This window comes from Actinia tenebrosa, unplaced genomic scaffold, assembly GCF_029948245.1.
Source record: "Actinia tenebrosa isolate PJP-AT-01 unplaced genomic scaffold, QUT_ActTen_1.0 PGA_scaffold11__36_contigs__length_13525064, whole genome shotgun sequence".
NCBI classification, from domain to species: domain Eukaryota; kingdom Metazoa; phylum Cnidaria; class Anthozoa; order Actiniaria; family Actiniidae; genus Actinia; species Actinia tenebrosa.
Window position 1 is genome coordinate 7,489,772 of NW_028292571.1, and position 23,551 is coordinate 7,513,322.

General features: G+C 37.1%; 2 protein-coding genes and 1 long non-coding RNA gene across 3 annotated transcripts; 2 read left to right on the plus strand and 1 right to left on the minus strand.

Moving 5' to 3' along the window:
* Positions 1-1,122: 1,122 nt before the first annotated feature.
* On the plus strand, positions 1,123-2,032 carry LOC148912421 (uncharacterized). Its single transcript, XR_016119237.1, has 2 exons — positions 1,123-1,429; positions 1,546-2,032. It is a non-coding gene; the product is annotated as an uncharacterized LOC148912421 (long non-coding RNA).
* Positions 2,033-2,308: 276 nt separating this feature from the next.
* LOC148912422 (uncharacterized) lies at positions 2,309-3,981 on the minus strand. The gene is made up of 6 exons (XM_089027629.1): positions 3,773-3,981; positions 3,451-3,702; positions 3,038-3,209; positions 2,789-2,937; positions 2,687-2,711; positions 2,309-2,345 (listed from the first exon to the last, which is right to left on the minus strand). The coding sequence occupies exons 1-6, from the start codon at positions 3,930-3,932 to the stop codon at positions 2,309-2,311; spliced, it is 795 nt and encodes a 264-aa protein (XP_088883755.1). The 5' UTR covers positions 3,933-3,981.
* Positions 3,982-14,833: 10,852 nt separating this feature from the next.
* Positions 14,834-21,249, plus strand: LOC116304025 (uncharacterized). Its single transcript, XM_089027630.1, has 9 exons — positions 14,834-15,469; positions 16,046-16,617; positions 16,898-17,016; positions 17,205-17,466; positions 18,074-18,205; positions 18,495-18,822; positions 18,944-19,198; positions 19,339-19,511; positions 20,038-21,249. Exons 1-9 carry the CDS (start codon positions 14,863-14,865, stop codon positions 20,074-20,076), a joined length of 2,487 nt encoding a protein of 828 aa, XP_088883756.1. The 5' UTR covers positions 14,834-14,862; the 3' UTR covers positions 20,077-21,249.
* Positions 21,250-23,551: the final 2,302 nt, after the last annotated feature.

Consider the following 23,551-nt stretch of genomic DNA (forward strand, 5'->3'; position numbering starts at 1 on the left):
TTTTTCATAATTATGATTTTCAAAAAGGACCTCATAACCATATTATGGTTTTGCTTTGCTAATATGAATGTTGATATTGAGCACTTATTGGCCCTGTGGGAGGGCCGTACAGGGAAATATTTGGCTGGAAATTATGCTGCACTGACTGAGGGCAGCGATCAGTTTTCCATTAATAATGTCTGTTCTACTTCATATGTAATTTTTTTATGGCAATTAACAGGTATAAAACAAGTAATGAAATACTTCATGATCAATTTGGGCTTCCTGTGTTATGCCGATTCATTTTGTGAAACTGTTGCGTGACTGAAACAAAATGGCAGTCATATTCTTAGGAACGTTTTCCTTGTTTTCTCAAAAAGGCCACAATGTTCTCCCAGACTTAGACCAGTTTTTCCTTGAAGTCTCTTTACTGTACACATAATCTTAAAATATTATTTCAACAACAACAACAAAAAAAAAACAACAACAAAGGCTAGACACATTATAATACCAGTATATTAGGTTCATTGGTTTCCAACACTTGAAGCTTATCCAAATTTTTGATTATATCTATATATCTATGAGATTATTGAATTCAACATGGAAACAGATAGGCCTAATCGGCTAAAACGTCATGTGATCTGAATTGGGTATTTACATCGGCACTGAAGCGAGGCTTCACAAATAAACACTTTGAAAGATAGCGACCAAACCTTGTTGTTGTTGTAAAAACATGTCTCTTGCTGTTCCTGTACATAGTTAAAGGCTGTGAGGATTGGTCAAAGACCCTGCCAGAGTTCCCAAGAGTTTCAGTGGAAACTATTTCAAAATGGCTCGAGAATGGAGGCAAGAAACACGCTGGTGAAAAAAGATACAAATTCTTTCGCGAAGGAAATGTGTTCCATGTTTATGTGGCTTCATCTTGCCGAATTTCCAAGGCCTGATGCTATAGATCTTTAAAGTGCATATCAGGGTTCGCTGTTTTTTGTTTAATATGATAGTTTTAACCCTTAAGATCATATAATCACTAAAAATTATTTGATTGTGTTGCGATTTTATTATTATTATTTCGATCAAAGTTCCCAAAAAACAGCAAAATGCCGAGCGACGTGGAGGCCCGGGACTAGTCGGCCGTGACGTCATTTACGGGACTCGTGTGTTGAAAGCACTTGAGAAGGATAAGAAAACAAATTGCATCGCTTGAATACTGTAGTTGTATAAACCTTTTATTTCACGTCAATTCTTTCTGATTATAGTAGTGAATACTCTGAAAGTTGCAACTATTCTGATTTTAATGAAGAAAGTAGATATTTGCTAAAAACCGACTACGAAACAAACCCAAGATGGCGATTACATCTAGGCTTTAGACCTGTTTAGAACTATGGTCTTTGCGACTGCCTGTTGGAAAAAGAAGAGGGGCAGAAAATAAGAAAAAAGCATCCAAGAAACGGTAAGCCAAAATTCGTCGCCGAGTTTTATTGACATCACCCGAAAAATCTGTCTTGTTATGTTTTCGGTACCCATGAAAATACATTCTAACTTTGGTCTCTTTGTACTTTTCAACAGATTTCTAAGAAGCGTAGAAAGTTTACCCATTTGGTACATGGTTATCTAGATAGAAAAATAACATTCAGAGAAGAGGAAGAAGAATATTTGACATAGGTAATTATAATATTAAATAGTGTATACGAATATTAGAGTGTGCAGTATAGATGCACATTTTAAGAATTGCAGATTCCAAGATTCGTACTAGCTGTATTGAAATTATTTACATGGTAATGCACTAATTTGAAGGGCTGTTTTTGGGGCAATCCAAGACATTTTTGTGCCCCTTCATTGGTTTCTTGCAAGCTGAGCAGCAAGGATTGCGTCTCGCCCCTGTTTGACGTGGTTCTGCTACAGGTGTTGTTTCTGAAAAGAAAGGGAGCAGAACCTTCGTTTTAGACATTGGGTTTGTCCTGAATATGTCGATTTACTGTACTTTCCTACCTGGGACTTCTTCTATCTCTTAGTTGAAATGAGTGGTTATAAATAAAATAGACCTCTCAGATCATATTGTTGTTAGTGTCATTATTATCATTGAATAACATGCTTTTCATAATTTTCATGTGTGAGATATTTCAATTATTAGAAAGAGAGAAATATATATATATTATATTTATATACACCTGGTGTGGTAGATGGCACATCATCAACAGTCATGGTCTTTCTTCTTTGGTGTTTCTCGATAGCATCTTTTTTGCTCTCTTTCTGTAACATCGTGATCATTGGAGAGGGTGTCATGTTCTTAAGTTCTTGAATTGTATCTTTTAGCTTGTCACTATTTATGTTACTGACCATTGTCTGGTATACATCTTCTACATAATCTAAATACAAAAATAATTTTTGTATAATTATTATACATTTCCATCAATTTTTATTAATAATATTAATATATTTTTTTATTAATGAATTTAATACTCAACACCAGTGTGTATTGACTAAGAAATAACCCTGGTCATTGTGATGGACTCAAACTAAAACTTACAAATTGTTTTGTGCAATCCTAGAGATGTGCCGAAACTGTATAAAGACTGTTCTGTGCAACAACATTCTTTCTCAAGACTATTCACAAATAGGATTATAGGATCATGCTTATTTTACAGGTTTAGTTTTCATTCTTTGAAATAACTTATTCATGTTTTGGCTGTATTTCAAACTGTGATACCTTTTTATGACCATTTCCATTGACTCTGTTCACAAATAGGATTACACATAATAATTATTTATTAGGAAATACATAGATGTATGGAAATTTTAGAGGTCTTACCAAATGACGGCCTCAGCTTCACATTCCTTACAGTTGCCTCTCCATTCTTAAATTTTGGAAAGACCACCACAACCTGTTCAGAGCCATCTGATATTGTTTTCAAGTCTCTGTGAAGGTTGCTGTTAAAGTGAAGGGCTGCGATGATGTGCCTGAAATCATAAATAATTGAAATGTAGCTAAACAGTTAATTTATTGGAGTGAAATTGGTAAACATCCATAAAAATGCTGTGATGATGGTAATAGTCAAACCTGCATAACATTCCAACATATGAGAATCCAATCGTTTTAGGAGCAAAGTGGTTGACCACAGAATGAAAACCTTCTAGGCAGCTAGTTTGGTCTTCAGTTGATGCCTTCTCAATTGCTGCAATCAGCCGTGGTTTTATAAGAGCTTTCTCTATTTTCTCATAAACTATGGAATCTAGGAATAAAACAGACAAAATATTCAATGCTCCCATGATTCTCCTTGAACAAAATTCTGGAATTTTTTATACTCTTTTTTATTATTATTATTATTATTATTATCATTATTATTATTATTATATCTGCATAACTCAGTTTTTTAAAATTATCCGTAAACAGTCAGAATTGCAGTATCATTACAGCTTCAGTTTCCATTCTTTGCAATAACTTTGTTTTGGCTGTATTTCAAACTGTGATACCTTTTTGCAACCATTTCCGTTGTGGAATATCTCTCCCATGTGCACACTTATTAAATAATGGGTCATCCAGATTTTCATGCTTGTTAATGATGTGGCTTAGATAGGATCTGAACTTAGCCCAGATGCCTTTTCCGCTTCCAGTTATAGTGGTAGTGACGCTCCAATAGAAATGGTTAGTGCATGGCTTTATCCAATCAACCACTGCCTCACACTTGCTCTCCTTTGAGATTTTCAACAAAACCTTGTGAATTTCTGAAGAGAAAAAAAAACATATATCAAAATATTTCACTATAAAATATTTGTAAATGCCAGAACAGCTTACTTTTTTTAATATGCCATAAATCAAAGTAGTGCTTGATATGTCCCAGTTTTTCTCTCATGTGTTTGGTGATTGAGGTGTGCCTGTCAGATATGAATGATGCTATGGCTATTCCACTTCCCAGAATGAAAGTCATGCACTTGTTGAATGCCATGTACTCCATAGCGGTACTACTTCGAGCTTCATTTCTCTGAAATAAAATGAAAAATGGATCAACACATTAGGAATATACAGGAATATAATAATTACCAAACCAAATGTTATCAAATATTTTATCAAACTATTATATTTGTACCTGCACCAATGTGAAATGTAAAATGAAAGGCAACGTACAGCAAAATAGTGTGTAGGCACAGCACTTAGCACTGTGCCCCATACTATCATGCCTTCTGTCACCAGCTATTACAACACCTCTCCCAAGAGCCTTGAGTTTTTCAAATAGGGTTTGCTGATACTTCTTCCAGTGGATATAGACAGAGGGAAATAGAATGCTCTAAGATAGGTAATAAATGAAAGAAAATATAATTACATGACTCAAAATTGGTAAAATCTTCTGAAATTATAGCAATATGAAAAATACCACTGTATTACTCCTTTCTTTTGCTTGATGAAATTGCAAGTATTGATATTTTACTTACTTGTTGATGGTGGAAGAAAGTCGTGAGAGTAATGCAAGAAAGTCCCATGTGTCTAAAGACTTGGACTACTTTACTTGCAAAACCTCCAGCCAAAAGAATACCAAAACACGACAATAGATTTCCAGCAGCAATTCTTGTTCCTGGGAAGTTTGGTTGGCTTTTCCATGTGTAGTCTTTCCGGCATTTTGTATTTGAGCATGTTGTCCTCACTTCTACCATTGTTCCAACTTCCCTTGTCTCAGTTAAAGGATTGCCACTTTTGCAAAAGTGACAAAATTGGAACAATAGCAAAAGTTGAGACAAAAACACAATATGCTTTGGTTCATGCCTCAAGTTGTCATCTTTGATGTAGACTTTTGATCTATAATAATTGTTATAGATTTTAATTAGTATTATTAAGACACTGAGTTTATCATTTATATATTATTTTATATCAACTGTTACATCTTACTATCATTGAAACAGTGAAAAAAACTAAGCAAACCTTTGATCATTTTCACAGTCTGTATCTGTCTCTGTTGTCTCCCCCTCGGTGTCTTCCTCGGTCATTGGCTCTTCTTCAGTAATAGTGCCATCATCATCTGTACTTTCCATGTCATAGTCATAGTCACTGTTACCATCTTCTTCATCATATCTTGGTGCAGAAATCGGAGGAGGTGGATTTGGTGGGCCTGACAAGTGAATTTTCATACATTTAATATCAAAATAGTATACAGTAAAACTTACATAGTATAGGCCATCACATCCCTCAAAATATTAGGCCATAAGCAACGACTCACTCTCAAAATGCAGAGTAAAATATTGTATACAGTACCTTCGTGATCAGCTGCAAACTTCTGTTGTTGCTGCTCCTCTCTCCTTAGTTGAGCTCTGCATTTTCTTAATTTTGTCTTCGCAGAAATCCATTGATTTCGCAGCTGACGATTTTTTCTCTGGAAGGAAGTACAACTCGAGCATTCCTGAATTGGAGTTTGAGTAAACTTACACTACGAGAAAGAAAGAACGCGTCCTTACAAAAAAGCCATAATACGTAAATAACATGTTTGTAAAGTTTTTAAACATACCGAATCGTCCAGTTCATTCATTTCTGAGACTTCTTCTAGAACTGTTTGTGGATCTTCTACTGGGCTCTGATCTGTCTCATCTGGGCTTTGATCCTTCGCTTGCTCCATATCCTCGGCTGTATTTTGTTTTTCCTGGATGTTGATTGACCGTAAAACTTCCCTCGCGACCTGTTTATCATTAGATAGATGGATAAATAAAAGTTAATCGTCTTATTTTACTTAGTTTAAAAGTGGATGGTATTCGTACCATTCGCCTTGATCGTTTTGCAGCCGACTCAGATGCAGGTTTAGCCTTCTTGTTTGTAGTAATGGATGGTATGGCAATGATACCGATGTCATCTCGAACAAGTCTCTGACTGTTAGGCGCTGATTGTCCGTCAATCGCGATAAACTGTCGCGCATAATCTTCCGCTCTAAAATGGTCGGAACAAATCGCAGATATAGAAGTCGCACTCCATTTCTTTCTTGTGAGAAGAATGAAGTCAACCCACTTCTTGCGGCGTCTCACGGCTTCTGGACGATCATCACCAAAAAACGGAATTCTGTGCAACGAGATGCCGTTCTTACGGCTGTTCTCATTACCACAACCTCCGACAACACAACGGTTGGGCATCTTAATAATAAAACTTAAATTTATCTTCGATTTTCAATATTTTCAATCAGCTTCTGTAACACTACGAACGTTTCTACTAGGAAAAACCCTTGAACTGTTGATCAACAAGTCCCGTAAATGACGTCACAAAAACTCGGTACCAATCCCTTTCAACAGCTCCGAAATGTTTCTAAAGGGAGCCCAAATCATGCTTTTTTGCCAACTTTGACCCACAAAAAATTACACACGAAAAATAATTTTTGAAATTTTAATACCTAAAATCCTCTTTATATAACACAAACTTTATTTTAGAATTGAAACCAGCGAACCCTGATATGCACTTTAAAGAAAAGCAAAGAGCCCCACCATATACAATTTTTTTATTTTTTATCTGCAAAAGATTGGTGATAGCTACAAGGTAAAAGAGGAACATACACTAGGCTACTTTGCTCAAGTCCAGGGCCAGCTAGCTCTAACTGGTCTACAGTGGTGTGACTTTTTCATTTTTTTTTCTGAATCAAATGAAATGGGTAGAATGATGGAATGTGAATCAAAGGTTATTCACAATAATATGACATATTGACGAGAAGCTATGGATGCATCCATTTCCTAAACACACTATGTAGGTTATATGCAAACTTGAACAACATGGACAAAATTAACTTTGAGTGACAGTGAACAGACTACTTAATATAATTACAATGTAGGTGGTCATTTTTATAAAATTGGGTTTTGAACTTAGAGTCAATTTTATTCTTTAAGCTCTTGTCTATTTACACTCACTTTGGGTGTTTTGGATGCTTGACCTCAATCAGAACATAATATACCATCTTCGCTCCTGCTGAAGTCTTCAAAATATATATTCTATTACGTGAATGCAAACTTAATTTTCGCTGCATTGATGTTTTTTATTGTTAATTACTGAACGGCGTTATGTTTTCGCTGCATATAATCACATTATTTATGTAACGTATAACTTTCGTTCCTGCTGAAAGTCTTGCAAAGTATTCTATTAATAATTTTAGTAATCCACTACCCAGAATATGGCTGAGAATCATTTCCTTCGCTCCTGCTGAAGGACGATTCTGCTATCTTAAGAGGGTGATGGCCTTATGACAAGTGGCTTTAGAACTTACAGGGAAGGGGAACGTACATATTTTGAGAAGGCATTCGACTTCCATCGGCCAAAGCTTTTGATTTGTGCATCTGAAAATCCCTGGGCTGCAGGCCAGGAGGCAGCCCCTATTCGAAAACTGTGTGTTTTGTAGAGAGATGTGTCTAATCCGCAAAATATTAGGGCTTGTCTGAGTGCTCCTACAAATTGAGCGCGTTGAACTGGTGAATTATCTGGCCAGCAGAACAAGGGGCCGTCTGGAAGATGTCTTACACTTAGGTATTCAGTGATTAAGGTAACCGGGCAGATGGGTTGTGACTTGTGCATTATCACATTTCAAGGGTGGTTTACATTGCTGTGTTTAAAAAAAATCTCAGGGTAAGCTGAATCGACATTTTGGTACCGTCTGCTTATTTCAAAAAAGGTAATCTGATTGAGCTTAATTATATTTCTGATGCTTTGCCTATGGTTGCATGTCATTTCATCTACTCTAAGAGCAGCAAAAAATGCCGTAGCGCACATGGCTTTCATCAACCGCTTGCGGAAATCAAGCGATATAGTTTGGTTAAAAGCATTAACTATTTGCTCTAGTAGCAGCAGGGTCCTACTGTAGGTAGCCTAGAATCAAGAGATGGATGTGTCTTCAAGTACCCTTCTAAAGCCAATTTCCAACCAGCAGATTGAGTGGGGTCTGACACAGATGCTAATTGATGCGTGTAGCCAACAGCAGAAATGTATGTGAAAGCTGTAGAAGCCGCGTATTTTTGCTTTGCTAGATAGGCTATGAATAACATTATGCTATCTGCGTTAATTGGAGGGCGAAATTTGGTGTGCCAAAGTAGCAGTGGTGGAATTTTCTTAAAATTTTCCAAGACCTTTGGTAGGTAGGCAGTAAGGAGTGACTAAGGGAGCTATGCAGTAATGAAGTTAAAATATCTCCCATTTCTCCGGTAGGAGATGTTTGGGGATGGGAGTTGCAGAGGCTTCCTTCCCTGTCGCGAGATTTCTGAATTTTTGGATTTGAAAACGAGATATTAGGACAGGATGATTGACATATACTTCATCATGCTGCAACACTGAGCAGGAAATTTTTCAGTATATATGGCCACATACACTAAAAAGCCATTGATAGCTGAGCTGCTTCTTTTGGTTGGGAATCACCGACAGGGTAGGCTGCCCCCCATCTTTTAGTAACTTAATGCTATAGCTATCATCTACTGGTTGATTACTGAGCAATAACCCTAGATCTACATAATCATTGGCCCAAATTTTGCTCTTGATCTTGTCAGGGATCGCAGAGCCTAATGGGAGAGCAACTGATATAAAGTTGTTCTTACTTGTGTAGGCTTCTTTGTTGTCCTTTAGCTTGGCTTGGCCAGTAATTTCCTGTACTGCATCTTGGATGGACTGCTGCTCCACTTCAGACCCTGTTAGCAGTGATTGTCCTGTCCTGACCTCTGACACAAACTGTATGGGTGGCGGTTGGTTAGTCTCTTTTATTTATTATCCTTCTCCACCAACTGGGCTGTTCTGGTTTTTGAGGGCTTCCCGGACAGCTGTGTTGATTTGTTGGATCATTTCATTGCTGAACTTTGATGCTGTATTGGTAGCGGTAGCCTCATTACTAAGTTGAGATTGTTGGTTGTTATCTGTGTCCTCTGACTCCTGCGAATTGGTGATTTGCATTGGTAGATGGCATCTCTTGACCACTGTTTTTTGAGATTGTGTTTGAACCCTACGTTTTGGAGGTATCCTGTTCATGTCAAATAAAAATTTTCATAAAGTCAAGATACTGGTCCACCGAAATTTTAAATACTTGCTATTGAAATTAAACTTTACACAGCTATAACACAAGTGTGTCGGTCCGGCACCCCATTATAATATATGTGAATAAGGGTGCTAAAATCAAGTTACTCTCATCAAAAAAAAAAAAAACAACAAACAAACAAACAAACAAACAGACAAGAATGAATAAAACAAGCAGAAGACAGACAAGAGAAAAAAGAGTAACTTGCTTTATATAAGTAATGGGTTTGCACCATATAAGATACAAAAGGCATCGAGCAAGAGCAATCACGAAGGAATGCACTGATAGTTGTGTCAGGAATATATTACCATAAGCTTATGAACCGCGAAAAGAGACTGTAGAGTTCCTGCCTTGTGACTTCCAATTTCAAGGGCCATTTAAAAATATTAGAATGAATCAATAGACATGAGCTTTTGCAGCTACAGATCATATATCCTTGAGAAGACGTAGCTAAATGTAAAAAGCAATCGTTCGAGCCGTTTATGTGAAATCGTGGAAAATGCAAAACTTCGACGATTTGCCAAATCTTTACTTAAAAACGCTCTTCGAAAATAAATTCATTCTCAAGACCAGCAAGGAAATAGTTGACCAAACTCACACAGTTTAAAAACGAGAGCAACAGCAACATTTTAGGATATTTTTGAATAATTTTATTCAATAGTAATTTTTTAAACCGAGTGCGCAAAAGCGATAAACAAAACTGAGAGTATGAAATGTTCGTGCGATTTTCACCAAATCTAACATAAGAATTTCTTTAAATCCTTGATATTTTGTTTGTCATGAATTGGGGATTCTTAGGAGTTAACAGTTTTTCTACAGCACATCTGAATCGTGCGCACTTTTCCAATTTTTTCCAATTTCCGATTTTTCTCGATTTTCTTACGTTGAAGACTTTGATTTTAATAAAATATACATTAGTACAAACTTCAAACCAAGAGTAACAACTGGTATAAAATCTAAAATGATCCAGCAAACAGAACATTGTTAACGCGATGATTGAAAAAGTTCTGTTTGGTGATCATGAAACTGTATTGAAACACCTTAAACATGAACAGGTTTTGGTGTCATTCATCATTTTGAAAAGAAAACATAATAACTATATACATAGCTGCGTGCACTCGGGCTTCTGTTTTAAAGCCGAGATTAATCTATGTTAACCTAGGTAAACTTTTGGGAAGACCTTCAGCGTCTCAAAAAATCTGAACTGTCTCTGTATATTTCTCTTTAAAGTTTTATAATGATACTAATAATAATATAAGAATCAGGTAATAGGTTGAAAGTTACAATTTTGCTATATAACCAATTTTGAAGCTTATACAACAAAGAAACAGAAATTACATAAACATTTGTCCATCCATCCATTTGTCAGTCAGTCAGTTGGACGGTCAGTCAGTCAATATTCCCCGTAATAGTTTTTCTGCCACATAAATTTAAAAACTTAATAGTATACAAGAAGGAAATATTGACTTTAGGACAAATAATGAAATCCTTATATCGCACACTATTTTATTTAGAGGAAAAAAGATTGGAAATTTCAACATCATAGCCATATTTATTTAAATAACCAAAGAGAAGCTGTCTAATTTTCTTTTTGAAAGCCGGTTTTGATAAGTCCTGTATAGAATTAGGAATTTGATTCCACAATTGAGCGCCAAAACAAGAAAATGAGTTCTTTTGAAGATTAGTTCAAACGTATTTTGCATATAAATTATTAGATGAAGATGATCTAGTATTATAAGAATGAATACTGCTTACAAAGGAGAACAATTTACAAATATTTAGTGGTGCAAGTTCATTGACAACATCATGCATCAAGCTAGAGACAGATTCCAAGTATTGTTAATTTAACGGACGTATGTTAGCCTTTGGGAAAAAAGGGATAGCACTTTCTCTTCTATCAGCAAAATAGATCAATCTCATAGCAAGCTTTTGTAATAGTAAGAGTTTATTCAAACTAGTTTTTGTAGCTTGGCCCCATGCAGTAAGGCCATAGAAAAGGTAGGGCTGAATGAGTGATTTATATATTGTTAAAAGGATGTTTTGTAGGATAAAATGCCTTAATCTAGAAAGTAGTCCAATAGTTTTGCTTATTTTATTGCTGATGAAATCATTAAGTGGTTTCCAGGAAAGATTATTATCAATTAACAGTCCAAGATATTTAACATAGCTTTTGCATACGAGTGAAACAAACTTATTTGAATTATTATCAAACTGACCTGTATTTAACAAGAACTAACACAGACAAGTGTAGACCTCGTGGCTTTGTCCGCCATGTTTTATTCTGACTCTACGGCGCACAAAGCACGCTAGTACATTTTAAACACAGGGGGCCCAATACACAACATATCCCCCCAACAAGGTCTTTCAAAAAACACAAAACAAATGTATGTGTAAAGAACAGTGTCTATAAGTCCAACATAACACGAGGCTTGGGTGCCCTCTGTGATCTTCTGACTGGTGCAGGAGATGGACACAACGGTGACCCGTGTTCCCAAATTGGAGCATTGTTCGGAGCACTTGTGGGAGTACTTGTGGGTGTATTTGCAGGGATACTTGTGGAGGTCGCAGCTGTAGGTGAACAGATCGCCTCTGTATTGGACATAACTGGGGTGTCTGGGTGCTGGAACATGCAACATTACATCAGGCAGCTGTGTCTCCTGCAGCTGCGGAACAACGGGTGTTTCCTTCAGAATACTTTGAACGCCTACAAACCTGGTCTTGGTGCTTCCTCACCAAGCCAACCTGCAATAACTCAACAATGAATGACACTGGACCTGTCTGTGCCACAAGAAGGCCTGGTAACCATGCTTCACCTCTTCCGAAATTTCTTGCATAGACAAGATCTCCTACAGCAAAACTTCTTTGAACAGCTGTCTTGTCATGCTGTGATTTCTGTTTCTGTTGCTGAGTTTCCACTTTCTGCGGGTTTGCACTCTTTCCACCCACTGTGTTTTCCTGCTTCCTTCGTCCATGAAGTTGTGGATGTGCGCAAGTCTCTTGATTTGTTCATCTGATAGTTTGTTGTCATAGACTGACACCCAAACTTTTTCAAGTTGCGCACTGATGATTGGATCATTCTGTTTCCTCAGCTAGTGTTATTTACATACAAGGAGGAAAGGAATAAAAAGGAAAAAAAGAGACATAAGAATCGATGGTATTCTCAATGTTCGTAACTATATGCATAAAATGGAACTAGGCCGAATGAGTATAAAAATATATATTATGGGACCCTTTCCGTAACTCTCTTCTATATAATTATCTATCAAAGACCGGAAGTGCACTTCCCCCGTCTTTACCCCTTAATGTTACAAGACACCGAAAACTGGTTTATGCCAACCTTCATGTATGCCGCATGACGATGACGTCCCCCAATGATTTGTATGGTGCAGACCTTTAACAGGCCTTTCATCGCCTGGCCATCAATTAAATCCTCTTTACTAATATTGGCAATGGCAAGCCACGACTGCGTCTCGTTTTGAAGGGCAGACTTGTCTTTTATTTTGTCAACAAGGTCGTCCACTGCTTCGCTGTCAATTGGCCTATCCAGCCACGTTTCTGGGCAGTCCGAAAGTTGATCCAGTTTCAGTTTGTATTTTCCTAAAAGATAAATTCAGTCATCAAGTGCTAGTTAATAACGAGGTTAGGGATTTAACAATTCTGCTACTGACAACAGAATTTGCAATTTCGTTCGGGAACAATGAAAACGAAATTTCCACTTGACAACCAATCTGTGACTTCCGCCCTTTTTGGATATTCAAAAATACATATAGTTTACTTTGAAAGTACAAATTTATAACTTGAGCATACCTAGATGATGAGCTGCAATCTCTTCATCAAGATTTTCGGCGCGACGTCTCTTTTTTGCAGGAGATATGAGGTCTTTTACCTCCCCTGGTTCCATGCTAGGCCCCTCCTTTACTGACCTCTTGACTGGTGGGGTTAATATCGCAGGCCCTTTAGGCTTTCCAACTGGTTTCACGGTATAACCAGCTTCTTTTTTCGTTAGTTGTTTGAATTTGTTCACAAACTCTTTGCTGTTTGAAGTCGAGTCTGCAAACAGTGCAGCAAATGGTGTCGCTTTACAATCAAAATTTTGTAATTTGAAATAAAATTTTGAATCGCCGGACACGGCCATAATATTTTCACAAGTTATCTGAAAGGAATAGCAAAAACAGTAATATATTCACACGCTAACAATACACGCGGGTATACATACTCGAAATGCATGAAAACGGGTAGCCATTTTAGTTTGTTTCTATTTAGCCGTAGTTTTTCCTCTCACGCAACGCTTGACCTCTTGGGTCAAATAGAGCTTGTTTGTCATCGGATAAAAGAAGTTGTTATTGAAGTTAATTTTAAGGATTTTTTTTACAGTAACCCCTGCATTAAGAAATAGAGAAAAAATTATGTTAAGAGCTCAAAATATAGGAATGGAAGTGCTGTGGTTGTCTCATATTTCATATTATACACAAATTGTGCATTTAGATCGTAGTGCGCAGTCCGGCTGGTCATGTTTACACTCTAACCGCGGTCACGTTGGATTGTCGGAATCATATTATGTTACAGATCAAAAATTCCTTACTTTCAACTGCCAAAATTAAGACTTGGATATTCATAATACATTCTTGAATTCAAATTGAAGTATTTTCGTTTCTTTGGTTATTTTTTTTTAGGATAATCTCAACATGTATAGCCAGAGAGTAGAATTCTATTGTTTATCATCATTTAAGTAGAATGTCAATATACTCGTTCATCCCGTGGGGCCGGTTTGGCGGTAAAAGCTCAAGAAATGATCACCAAGATATGTATAAAACTTATATCACATGCGTCGATTAACTAAAACACGGGCAAGTCGTTGATGGAGTAATTTGATTTTCCTTTTGATTCGTAAAATGTCGCATTGCATAGCATTTCATTAATGATACTTTATTCTGAATTATTCAATCCGTAATTTTCCTTGGCCCGCAGTTGACGTTGTGGCAAGATTAGAGCGACGAGAAGTATATATTATGAAGTTTAAGAAAATATCCTTCTACGTAGGATTAAAATCAACTTACCAACAGTACATCCTGGTCCTTTTGATTGCGACGTGGAGATTGTCGGATCTCCACGTTTACGACATTTTCAGTCAATTCCCCCGTAGTCGTTTTCAACTGGCTTTCGTTAATTTTGACGAAAATACCATCCTCGTCCGTTTTCTTGAAATACCATGAGGCATTACCTTGATCTTCAATTTTAGTTGATGCAGGCATTTTATTCTAAAAGAAAATCCAATAGAGAAAGATAGCCGTGAGTATTACTTTAGCACAACTCATCGCAAACACTTGTGGCATTTCTTGTGGTATATATCATATAGCAATCCGATATAAGCATATCATATATTATACGTGAATTTAGAGTATGTAAAAGCTTAAGTTCACTTACTTTATACATGATATAACGATAAATCCAATAGAAGGCGATCGACAGAGAAGACACTTCCTTAGAGTTTGAAGGGCGGTAAGCAAAAGAAAGAATACGGGTCACTGGTCGAATGTCATGGACACTTTTGACAGCTTTTGAAATACTCCAGTCCATAGTTCACATAAGGGGCCCATTATTGCTACCCTGTGCAGCCGGCGGAAATTTCTCTTTTCCGGTCGCACGAAGGCTATTCAGTCAGGACTGAAGAATATTTTAAAATTTAATCATGCAGTCATTATGATTTTGGTTTCCGGTTTCCACCGCTTCATATGAGAACAACTTCGTCTTAGTCAGCGATTAAACAGTGCATACCAAAGACCCGTAACACTGACAATTTTCATAGTCTGACAGTTCAGTTTGGATATGTGACGACGTTTGGAAAAACGCGAACTGTTCCCTACAAAATATTGGAGAAATGAGTTCTGAAGAACACTCAGATGTGTTTTCAAGTACAAGTAGTGACAATGAGGATCCTTTCGAAGGATTTACTGTTAGAGATCAAAGATGTTTTCTCAAAGAAGCGGAGCGTGCAGCTTTATTCAGCTCAGTCTTAAGAAAGAAAACTTTACACCAGTCTTCGGAACATGAGCGACAATCTCAAGAAGAATATTTCATGCTAAGACAAACCGAGAATTCAAATGTTGCAGCAGAAATTGAATCCGAAATTGAAGGGGAAGATACAGATTTGGAATCATGGGATTGTCCAACATCATATGTCGCAGATACGAAAAACTTAGAGTGTATTGAGAGTGAATCCGAGCTGGAAGGGGAGGACGACAGCTCCATGTTTGAGTACTCTGATACCCATGGAACAGCTAATGAAGAAAAAAAAAACTCTTCGATTATCGAGGGGGAACTTTCATCGTGTTCTGATATTCATATGCATACCCAGGATGAGACACCGAATTCTAGTTCTTCTCAGTCTGACAACAATGCGCCTGCAACTGAATCTGAAACTGGAACTTATCTACAAGATATGAAAGTTAGTGACCAGGAGTTCAAGCTTCTTAAAAAAGCAAGAGGTAATTTATACATAAATATAAGTTATGTATATTTATATTTTGCAGTCGACACTATCGAAATCACTGCCAATCAAACAAAATCGAATGTTGACTTCTCTAGCGTACCCTTTTTAGCAAAATAAAAAGCTTACCGAACAAAATCGAACCATTCAAATAGTTCAATTAGATGGTATTCGGTGGACCAATCAAACACCAATTGCACGAGTGGTGTTCGATTGTGGCTTATCTTATGTGTTCGCATTTGTGGCCTGTGATACGCCTTGAGTGTCAGAAAGCAAACATAATTTATTAATTCTATCATTTGTGATCAAATCTTACCCGAGTGTTCCTCAATTTGAGTCGAAAGTCATTCCCTTTAGTACCATATAACTCTTTTGTTTGCATTTGATTCGGAAACAAGCATACCAGGCCACAGCCTGGTATGACACATTGACATATGACACATATGACACATGGATGACACATTTGCGTAAAAATTTTCTTGGGCCCTATTATTGCGGATCAAGCATTATTACTTACGCACACACTTTAAATAAACGATCTCTTCAAACTAATATGATTACCACAAAATTACAGCTAAGCGCAGAAGCAGTATCCAGGATCCAAAGCACATGACAGAAGAACGATGCTGCCCTGAAAATTGCATGAAAAAAATTGATAAAATCCAAACTGTCAAGGCGCGTGAAAACTTTAGAAAGAAATGTCCAAGTTATCGCCACCAAAGAGAATTTATACTGGATTGGTTTGAATGTAACCAACCTTCTATAGGAGAATTTGCGTACTCTGTGTCAGGTATATCTACCTGCTATACAGCATGGATAAAGGTTCTTGGCATTCCCCGGTCAACATTTTTCAACTGGAAGCGCGACTTTTGCAACGGAAGAACCAACGCAGAACATGGAGCATCGCTGACGCTAAAACCTTGCGAAGTCTCTGAAGCAGCTATTTACTTTTTGCAAAAGTACTTCCAAGAGAACTGTGATTACTTGCCAACGGGTGATATATGGCATCTACCTTCTAGCTCCAGTAAGTCAGACATCTTTCAAGAAATGCAAGAAACTCTTCGATCTCAAGGTCAACGTTGTTGTTCCATGACATATTTCTTAAAGATTTGGAATCAGAATTTCCCACAAGTCAAAATTCCCAAGGTAATTCACGCTTAGTTTTTCATAAAAAAGTGACAGGCATAAAATTGTTGACAAACGAGAATTTGTCATAAGCGCAAGCCCGTGTAATGTCGAATCATGCGTTTTTGACTTTTCAGCAGGGACGTAGCGAGGGGGCACAAAGGGATAGCGGTCCCCTATAAAGTTTTAATAAATTTATTTAAAATAAAATGATTGCTTTTCAATAATAATTTTTATTTATTAGTAAAATAATTTATACGTAAGGCAAAAATTTAAACATTTTTGCATTTCCTTTTCGTAGGCAGATCGCTTCAGCAAGTGCGATACGTGTTGCAACAAAACACGAGATCTCAGGAACTTGAGAGACTACGACAGACCTGCAATCTATCAAAGAAGAATGGACCACAGACTGTTTGTACGGTAAGTAATAAAATAACTAAAGGAAAAAAACAACTCAGAAAACCATACTCTTACGGGTGGAGGCACATGGGAAAATGAAAACAGGTCTCCAATTTAAACTCTACATCTACAGTAGCTTACAATTATGCCCCCTATCCCCCAAGAATGTTATCAACAAACAACTCTATCATACATTACAAATTTTTTAGGCGTGAAAGAAATGGCTATCAAAACAGAGCAGCTCTAGCGCACAGATCACCTCAAGAATACTTTTCAGTGGCCATTGATGGAATGGATCAGAACAAGACGGAACTTCCATTTTCAAAATGTCTCTTTAAAACCTTGGATAATGCGTGGAAACTGAAGGTTCACGTTGTAGGCTCTATGGTTCATGGTAGACATCCGTTATGCTTCTTAGACTATCATCAACACGCACATGATTCAAATTTGACCTGTAACATCCTACTCCAGGTAAGTATCATTATAATATAGCCAGGGGGATTCAGGATTTCAAAAAGAGAGGGTAGTAACTAGCTCCCAAAAACATCAATTGCCTAAAGATGATGTTACAACAGCAAGGCCATTACCTCAAATGGGAGGGGTGAAGACCACCTTAGGGTCCTGCGGGTATACCTTTTTTGAAGCGATGTGTGATTTACCGCGATCTTTTGCACATTTGGCAGTTTTGGGACGAGCTTACCGCGCGCCATGCATCATAAACAAATCGTTAAAACAACGAAGTAAACTGTGAGGATTCATACGATATGTAATCCAGCTGGTTTTCAGTAAATGAAGTAAATCAGCACCAAATAATAGTTTATTTGAATTTATATTCACCATCTCTGGAAGCTTGATATTCAATGAACGATCCCAAGTCCAAGAACGAATATTTCAAGCTTCCATAAACAAAAAACCCATGAGTGATCCTAGAAATTGCACGCGCTATCAGGAACTTTCAAATCCGCACGCACGAGCTAAACGTATGCGAAAAAACATCAAACATTTTAAGTCAGTGACAAAACTTTTTTTAAAAACACTCCTTTCTGCTTTTCATGTAAGTTTTTGTATTTCTCTTTAGACATTCTGGATACACAGAGATTATTTACCAAAGAAGGTGTTTATTCAGCTTGATAATACGTACAAGGAGAATAAGAACCAATATGTCATTGGGCTTATAGCGTACCTTATAGAGAAATCGGTTTTCGACGAGGCGAGTACTTTAGCTTACATTTCTTTTTTCATTAATTTGCTTGTTTATGGTTAGTTAAACGGAGTTATTTTATTTTATTATCTTATTAGCCCATGCTATGAGGCTTATCTCCTGTTTCGTTCTTCCATGAATGAAAGTCAACATGTGAGTTGACTGTTGTGTACGATATAGACTTTAAACTACGTAGCGGTAGTATTATTGGTGCTGTTGTGTGTTCAGGAGCGACTAGGTATCTAAGCATTGTCATTATCGAAGTAATATTAGCGCTTTCGTTCATTTTCAAATTCAGGTCGAAATTGCATTCCTTCCTAAAGGTCATACCCACGTTGATGTGGATCAGCTCTTTTCTCGCCTCTCGGTTGCTATTGGTAAATCGGGATGCTTGACGTTTCAAGATCTTTTGAAGCTGCTAAGAAATTGCTATAAGCAGAACCAGGGAGACATGACCCAAGAAGGAGCAAGAATACAGTATGCCCAGATCGACCAGATCTTTGCAATAAGAGAATGGATCAAGCCCCACATGATGCCATTACATTCACTGAGAGAATACCATCACTACAAGTTTACAAGAAACGTGCAGGGAAAGTGTGAATTCGACTTCAAGCCATGGTGTGCTGGTACTGAACTATTACTGAACTCAATATTAGATAAAAACGGAGAAATCCTTGCCTATATAAACCGGTGCCGTTGTATGGAATATCATATTCAAACCGTTATTTTTTTCTTCTATTTAAACAGGTGATTTCGATAGAAGGAAATGGAAGGAAATGATTATTCTCAACAGTTTGCCAGAACGCTGCCCAGAACTTGTTGCGCCTGCGTATGCGGCAGTGGATCTCAGCCGAATTCGATCCATGGTCGATAGGTGTGTCGAAAATGGGGTAATGAATCAAGAGCCAGAGGGAACACAGTGGAATGAATTCCTCGCTTCCGAAGAAGAAAAACAAAAAGCCGTAGAAGGTGTAGAACAGACGGTATACAGTAGGGAAAACGGTAATTCGTCATTTTTATCTTTTTCAATCCATTTGTTCAAGCCAAACCTTAAGAAATGTTCTAATAGTGACAACTGGTTCTTTGGAGTTAATTGTTCCCAAGAGCTGTTAAGCCATCATGCTTTAATTGATTTTCATCAGGTAACCCTTCAAAGGTACACAAGCCAAGCCTGAGCTACCTGGCATGCAGCGAAGGAAGGTGGGTTATTCAAGACTTAGAGGCACGCACCCCTCCTAACATTGCCGAGCCCCCTCGTCTGAGTGACGTTCTGAAGAGGAGTGAACGCCTTGAGCGTGGCGAGGGCTTGCTTCCTGTAAGTATATTTGCACTCCTTCAAAAACAATCTTTTAGCAAAACTTCATTTATTTATTCGTTCATTCGTTTTTTCTTTTTCCTTTCCTTCTTCCTTTCTCCCCAGACTTTTTGCTGCGTTTTTGTTATGAGAACTTACATCATGAGTTTTTTAAGCCGTTCAATAAACGAGCAGGAGTGTTTTATCGGGTATAAAACCACTCGGCTTCGCCTCCTGTTTTATACCCGATAAAACACTCCTGCTCGTTTATTAAACATTACTTAATGCCAATTTATGGCTTATTCAATGTTTCATTGCGGTATTTCTAGTGCTATTCGAATAGTATTATTACTATTGGAAACGAGTTCGTTCTGGTATATATTTTGCTCGGTCAGTGTTACGAACAAGGTGTAAATATATTTATTGATAAAAATGGAACTCTTTCCTTGTTGACATATATTGTCGATCTCTTATAATTTAGATAACTTGTTTCTACCGCTTCGCATATCCGCAAGTTAAAACTAATTTGAAAACATTCGTTTTATAGAGAAATACGCACTGCACTCGACCGGAAGCGGTGTTTTGATGTTTGTTTGACATAGCACGAAGGTCAAACCGGTTTAAAAATATTGGCTTCATATTACTAGCAACGACATTTCTACCAAAGACGATTTACATTGTGAGCAATTTATTCCTTTCGCCTTTACTGAATTGGATAATCTATGAAGCGGTTGGAATCAAAATGTAATTTATAACAAGACAAAGTTTCACTCCATCTACACGTGGCATGATGAAACAAGATGATGTTGTATCTGTTGAATACTCGTACGTAAATGACGTGAACTTCGTTTAACTGAACCCAATTAATTCCTAGTAACTATAACCGTCATTCTGTTGGACTCATACAAGACTTTCTACATAATACATATATTAATTTGCTTCTATAAATGTTCAAGTTTCTGGATGCAGACCTAGACTGAATGGACAGTATCATGGCCCTTAGCTAGATAACGAAAGCGTGACCGCCGCATTACAAGAACTTATCACAATCCAGCAGCTTCGGCTTCACTAGTATACGAAACGCTTAAGTTACTTTTGGTTGGTGTAAAGTATAAAGTGCAACGTACGAACTTGCAGCAAGAAAATAAACAAGTTTAATTCACAAACAGTGAACAGCATCGATATTTACCAAGCACATGAACTTTTGCATTTACATATATAAAAGTTCTGTGATCTATTTGACTTTATGTCCTTGTGGAGTTCAGGCCGAATCACATAAATTTATGTCCTTGTGGAGCTCAGGCCCAAACACATAAATTTATGTCCTTGTGGAGTTCAGGCCCAAACACATAAATTTATGTCCTTGTGGAGTTCAGGTCAAACACATAAATTTATGTCCTTGTGGAGTTCAGGCCGAATCACATAAATTTATGTCCTTGTGGAGTTCAGGCCGAATCACATAAATTTATGTCGTTGTGGAGTTCAGGCCGAATCACATAAATTTATGTCCTTGTGGAGTTCAGGCCGATTCACATAAATTTATGTCCTTGTGGAGTTTAGGTACCAATGGAGTACAATATTATGTAAATACTATTATTATAATTAGGTTTTGTCCCGTTTGTATTCTAAACATCAATAATTGAATAGAAAATCATTCATTTGTCCAAAAGTCTTTGTTGTTCTTGGTGTGTTCTCATGGGATTATATAAATTGTTCATTAATACCATTTCACAATGAAATAGAACAACATTTTGTTCATTTTTTAAAGACCATTAGCAAAAACATTGTAATCCCCTTGTAAACGAGCATTTTATCATAGTTGAAAGCCCCAGGTGTGGTAGTTTTCCATTGCAATGTACATTTTACCAGGAACAATTTATTTTTTTCTGTCACTCTTATCTGGTTTGTACGTCTTTGATGCCTGTTCATGAATGACTCAAACCAAGGCCTCCCTACTATATACACGTTTTTTGTATACATACTTGTTGATATCATTAAATATGTACATATTTGTGGAAATACTGTCTTTATTTTTGGATATTTGTTCAAAATGTGAGAACAATCGTGTCAGTCCAAAAATACATGTTTAAAGTGAAGACTGTTAAGGCAAATATGTGAATGGCAAAAACAACTAAATAACTGAACTCACATGTTCAGATTGGGAAAGCTCTTTCTCCGCTTCTTCTTTCTCATTTTCTTGAACCACGTCTTTGAGTACCTATATTTTTTTATCGAAAGTGAAAAGAATGTTATGTTATGTGATTGATAACATGCGATAGTAGGCTTCTGTTGTTGATTTCACAGTTGTAATTTCTAATATTTCTGATATTTTCTAATAATTCTAATTTCTAATATTTCTAGCTACCAGCACATTTATGAAAAGAATTTTAACAACAAATTGATTTTTGCGTATGATTAGAAAAGTTTCAATCGTGGAACCATCCATGATCGATTTTTCCTAGTGTAGTTATAGTATAGCTTTATCCCCCCCACCCCCAATATGAAACGCTTTTATGTAGCGTTGATGTGAAAAATGCCCATGTGCCGTTGGACCTAAAGTTTGATATGGATAAATTTTAAAACAAATAATTCGTTGTCATCTAAATAGGAACTAATTCATAAGTGTGGTATATGATTTGAAAGATGTAATTGTAATATTCTTTTAGGGATAACTTTGATACTTACTCTGCGGTGACTCCTGTCAGAAAGTTCTATTGGGAGGTTGGACTTTTTCCAGATCGTAGGCACAGAACCTGGATTAACGCTTCTTCCAGCAAGACCATCAATAACAAATTGTCTTCTGAAGCAATGTGGCTCGAAGTGTTCAGAACAAATACCGAATTTTCCTTTTGGATCGAAATTTGCGCATTGTGTTCTCACAAATCTTACCCACAGATGCAATGTGGCTCGAAGTGTTCAGAACAAATACCGAATTTTCCTTTTGGATCGAAATTTGCGCATTGTGTTCTCACAAATCTTACCCACAGATTGTGCGGACTTTTGTTCGTAGGACTCATGCGCAACGAAATCCCCGATTCTGGCCTGGATATATTACTACATCCTTGCACCGCACATCTACTTGGAGGCATCCTATCTCAGGTTTCATGCAAGCATTAAATATATCCGAATTTTTCTTGTGCTTGGTGATAAATCAACTATATACTTTGTGTAGAATGTGTATGTTTTACAGCTGGGGTTGAGAGTGTGACGTCACATGCTCTACAGGGTTGACCTGGCGTTGCTCGCATGCCTGGCACACAACATTTAATGGCGGACTGGGGATTATGAAAAGTAAAGGGGAAAAATAAGCACTTCTTGTTGCCGTATCGAAAAAAGCTTCAGCCAAGTAATAATATAGACAAAAAGCAAACAACAACTTGGGTCATATTTCATCAGAGTAGCACTTTAAAAAATAATTTATATATCAAACGACAAATGTTTTTTGCACTTGTAATAACCTGAGATAATAATCTGAACACTATATGAACATCAACTGTTGAATCTTAAAGGGGCTTAATTGTTCTGCCTAAAATTAAGACATTTGAAATGTCTCATACAGTGCCAAAATGTGTATTGGCAAAGGCCTTGTCATAAACTGTAAAGAAGCTTGTACTGCTTGGTAGCTTTGACTGCATTGATCCAATAGGCAACTGCAGAACATTTGTGCACGTTTGTGCTGTAAGTATGTATTGGTATGGTACTGATTCCTGTGCACCCTTTTCCTGTAGATAAAACAAAAATATTAAAAAGGAACACATCTGTTTATGTGTAAATATTCTAATGAAAGAAAAAAAACATTAATCTCTTCCTGGGAATGGAGTGCAGAGGAAAACCTGTACACACAAGGTGGAAAATTATTATTGATAATCGTCCAAAAATCCATGGATGCTTTCCTTACCGGAAATAACATGAAGATGTTACTCATTTCCAACTTTTAAAGTAAATTATTAACCAGATACGCCCCAATTCTATTGTTTTATGTAGGTTTTGAAAATCAGAGGAATACCTGCATTCTAAAAGCCAGGGGCGGCTTTGATTATCAACAGGGGAGTTTGGGGCTG

Excerpts from the sequence above, each read along its gene's own strand:
- LOC148912422 (XM_089027629.1), bottom strand. The coding sequence starts at position 3,932 with ATGGAGTACATGGCATTCAACAAGTGCATGACTTTCATTCTGGGAAGT. Across the intron at positions 3,210-3,450 it reads ACGGAAATGGTTGCAAAAAG|ATTCCATAGTTTATGAGAAA; the intron begins GTATCACAGTTT and ends TTTTATTCCTAG. Across the intron at positions 2,346-2,686 it reads ATGGAAATGGTCATAAAAAG|ATTATGTAGAAGATGTATAC; the intron begins GTATCACAGTTT and ends TTTTGTATTTAG.
- LOC116304025 (XM_089027630.1), top strand. The coding sequence starts at position 14,863 with ATGAGTTCTGAAGAACACTCAGATGTGTTTTCAAGTACAAGTAGTGAC. Across the intron at positions 16,618-16,897 it reads CACAAGTCAAAATTCCCAAG|GCAGATCGCTTCAGCAAGTG; the intron begins GTAATTCACGCT and ends TCCTTTTCGTAG. Across the intron at positions 19,199-19,338 it reads GGTATACAGTAGGGAAAACG|GTAACCCTTCAAAGGTACAC; the intron begins GTAATTCGTCAT and ends GATTTTCATCAG.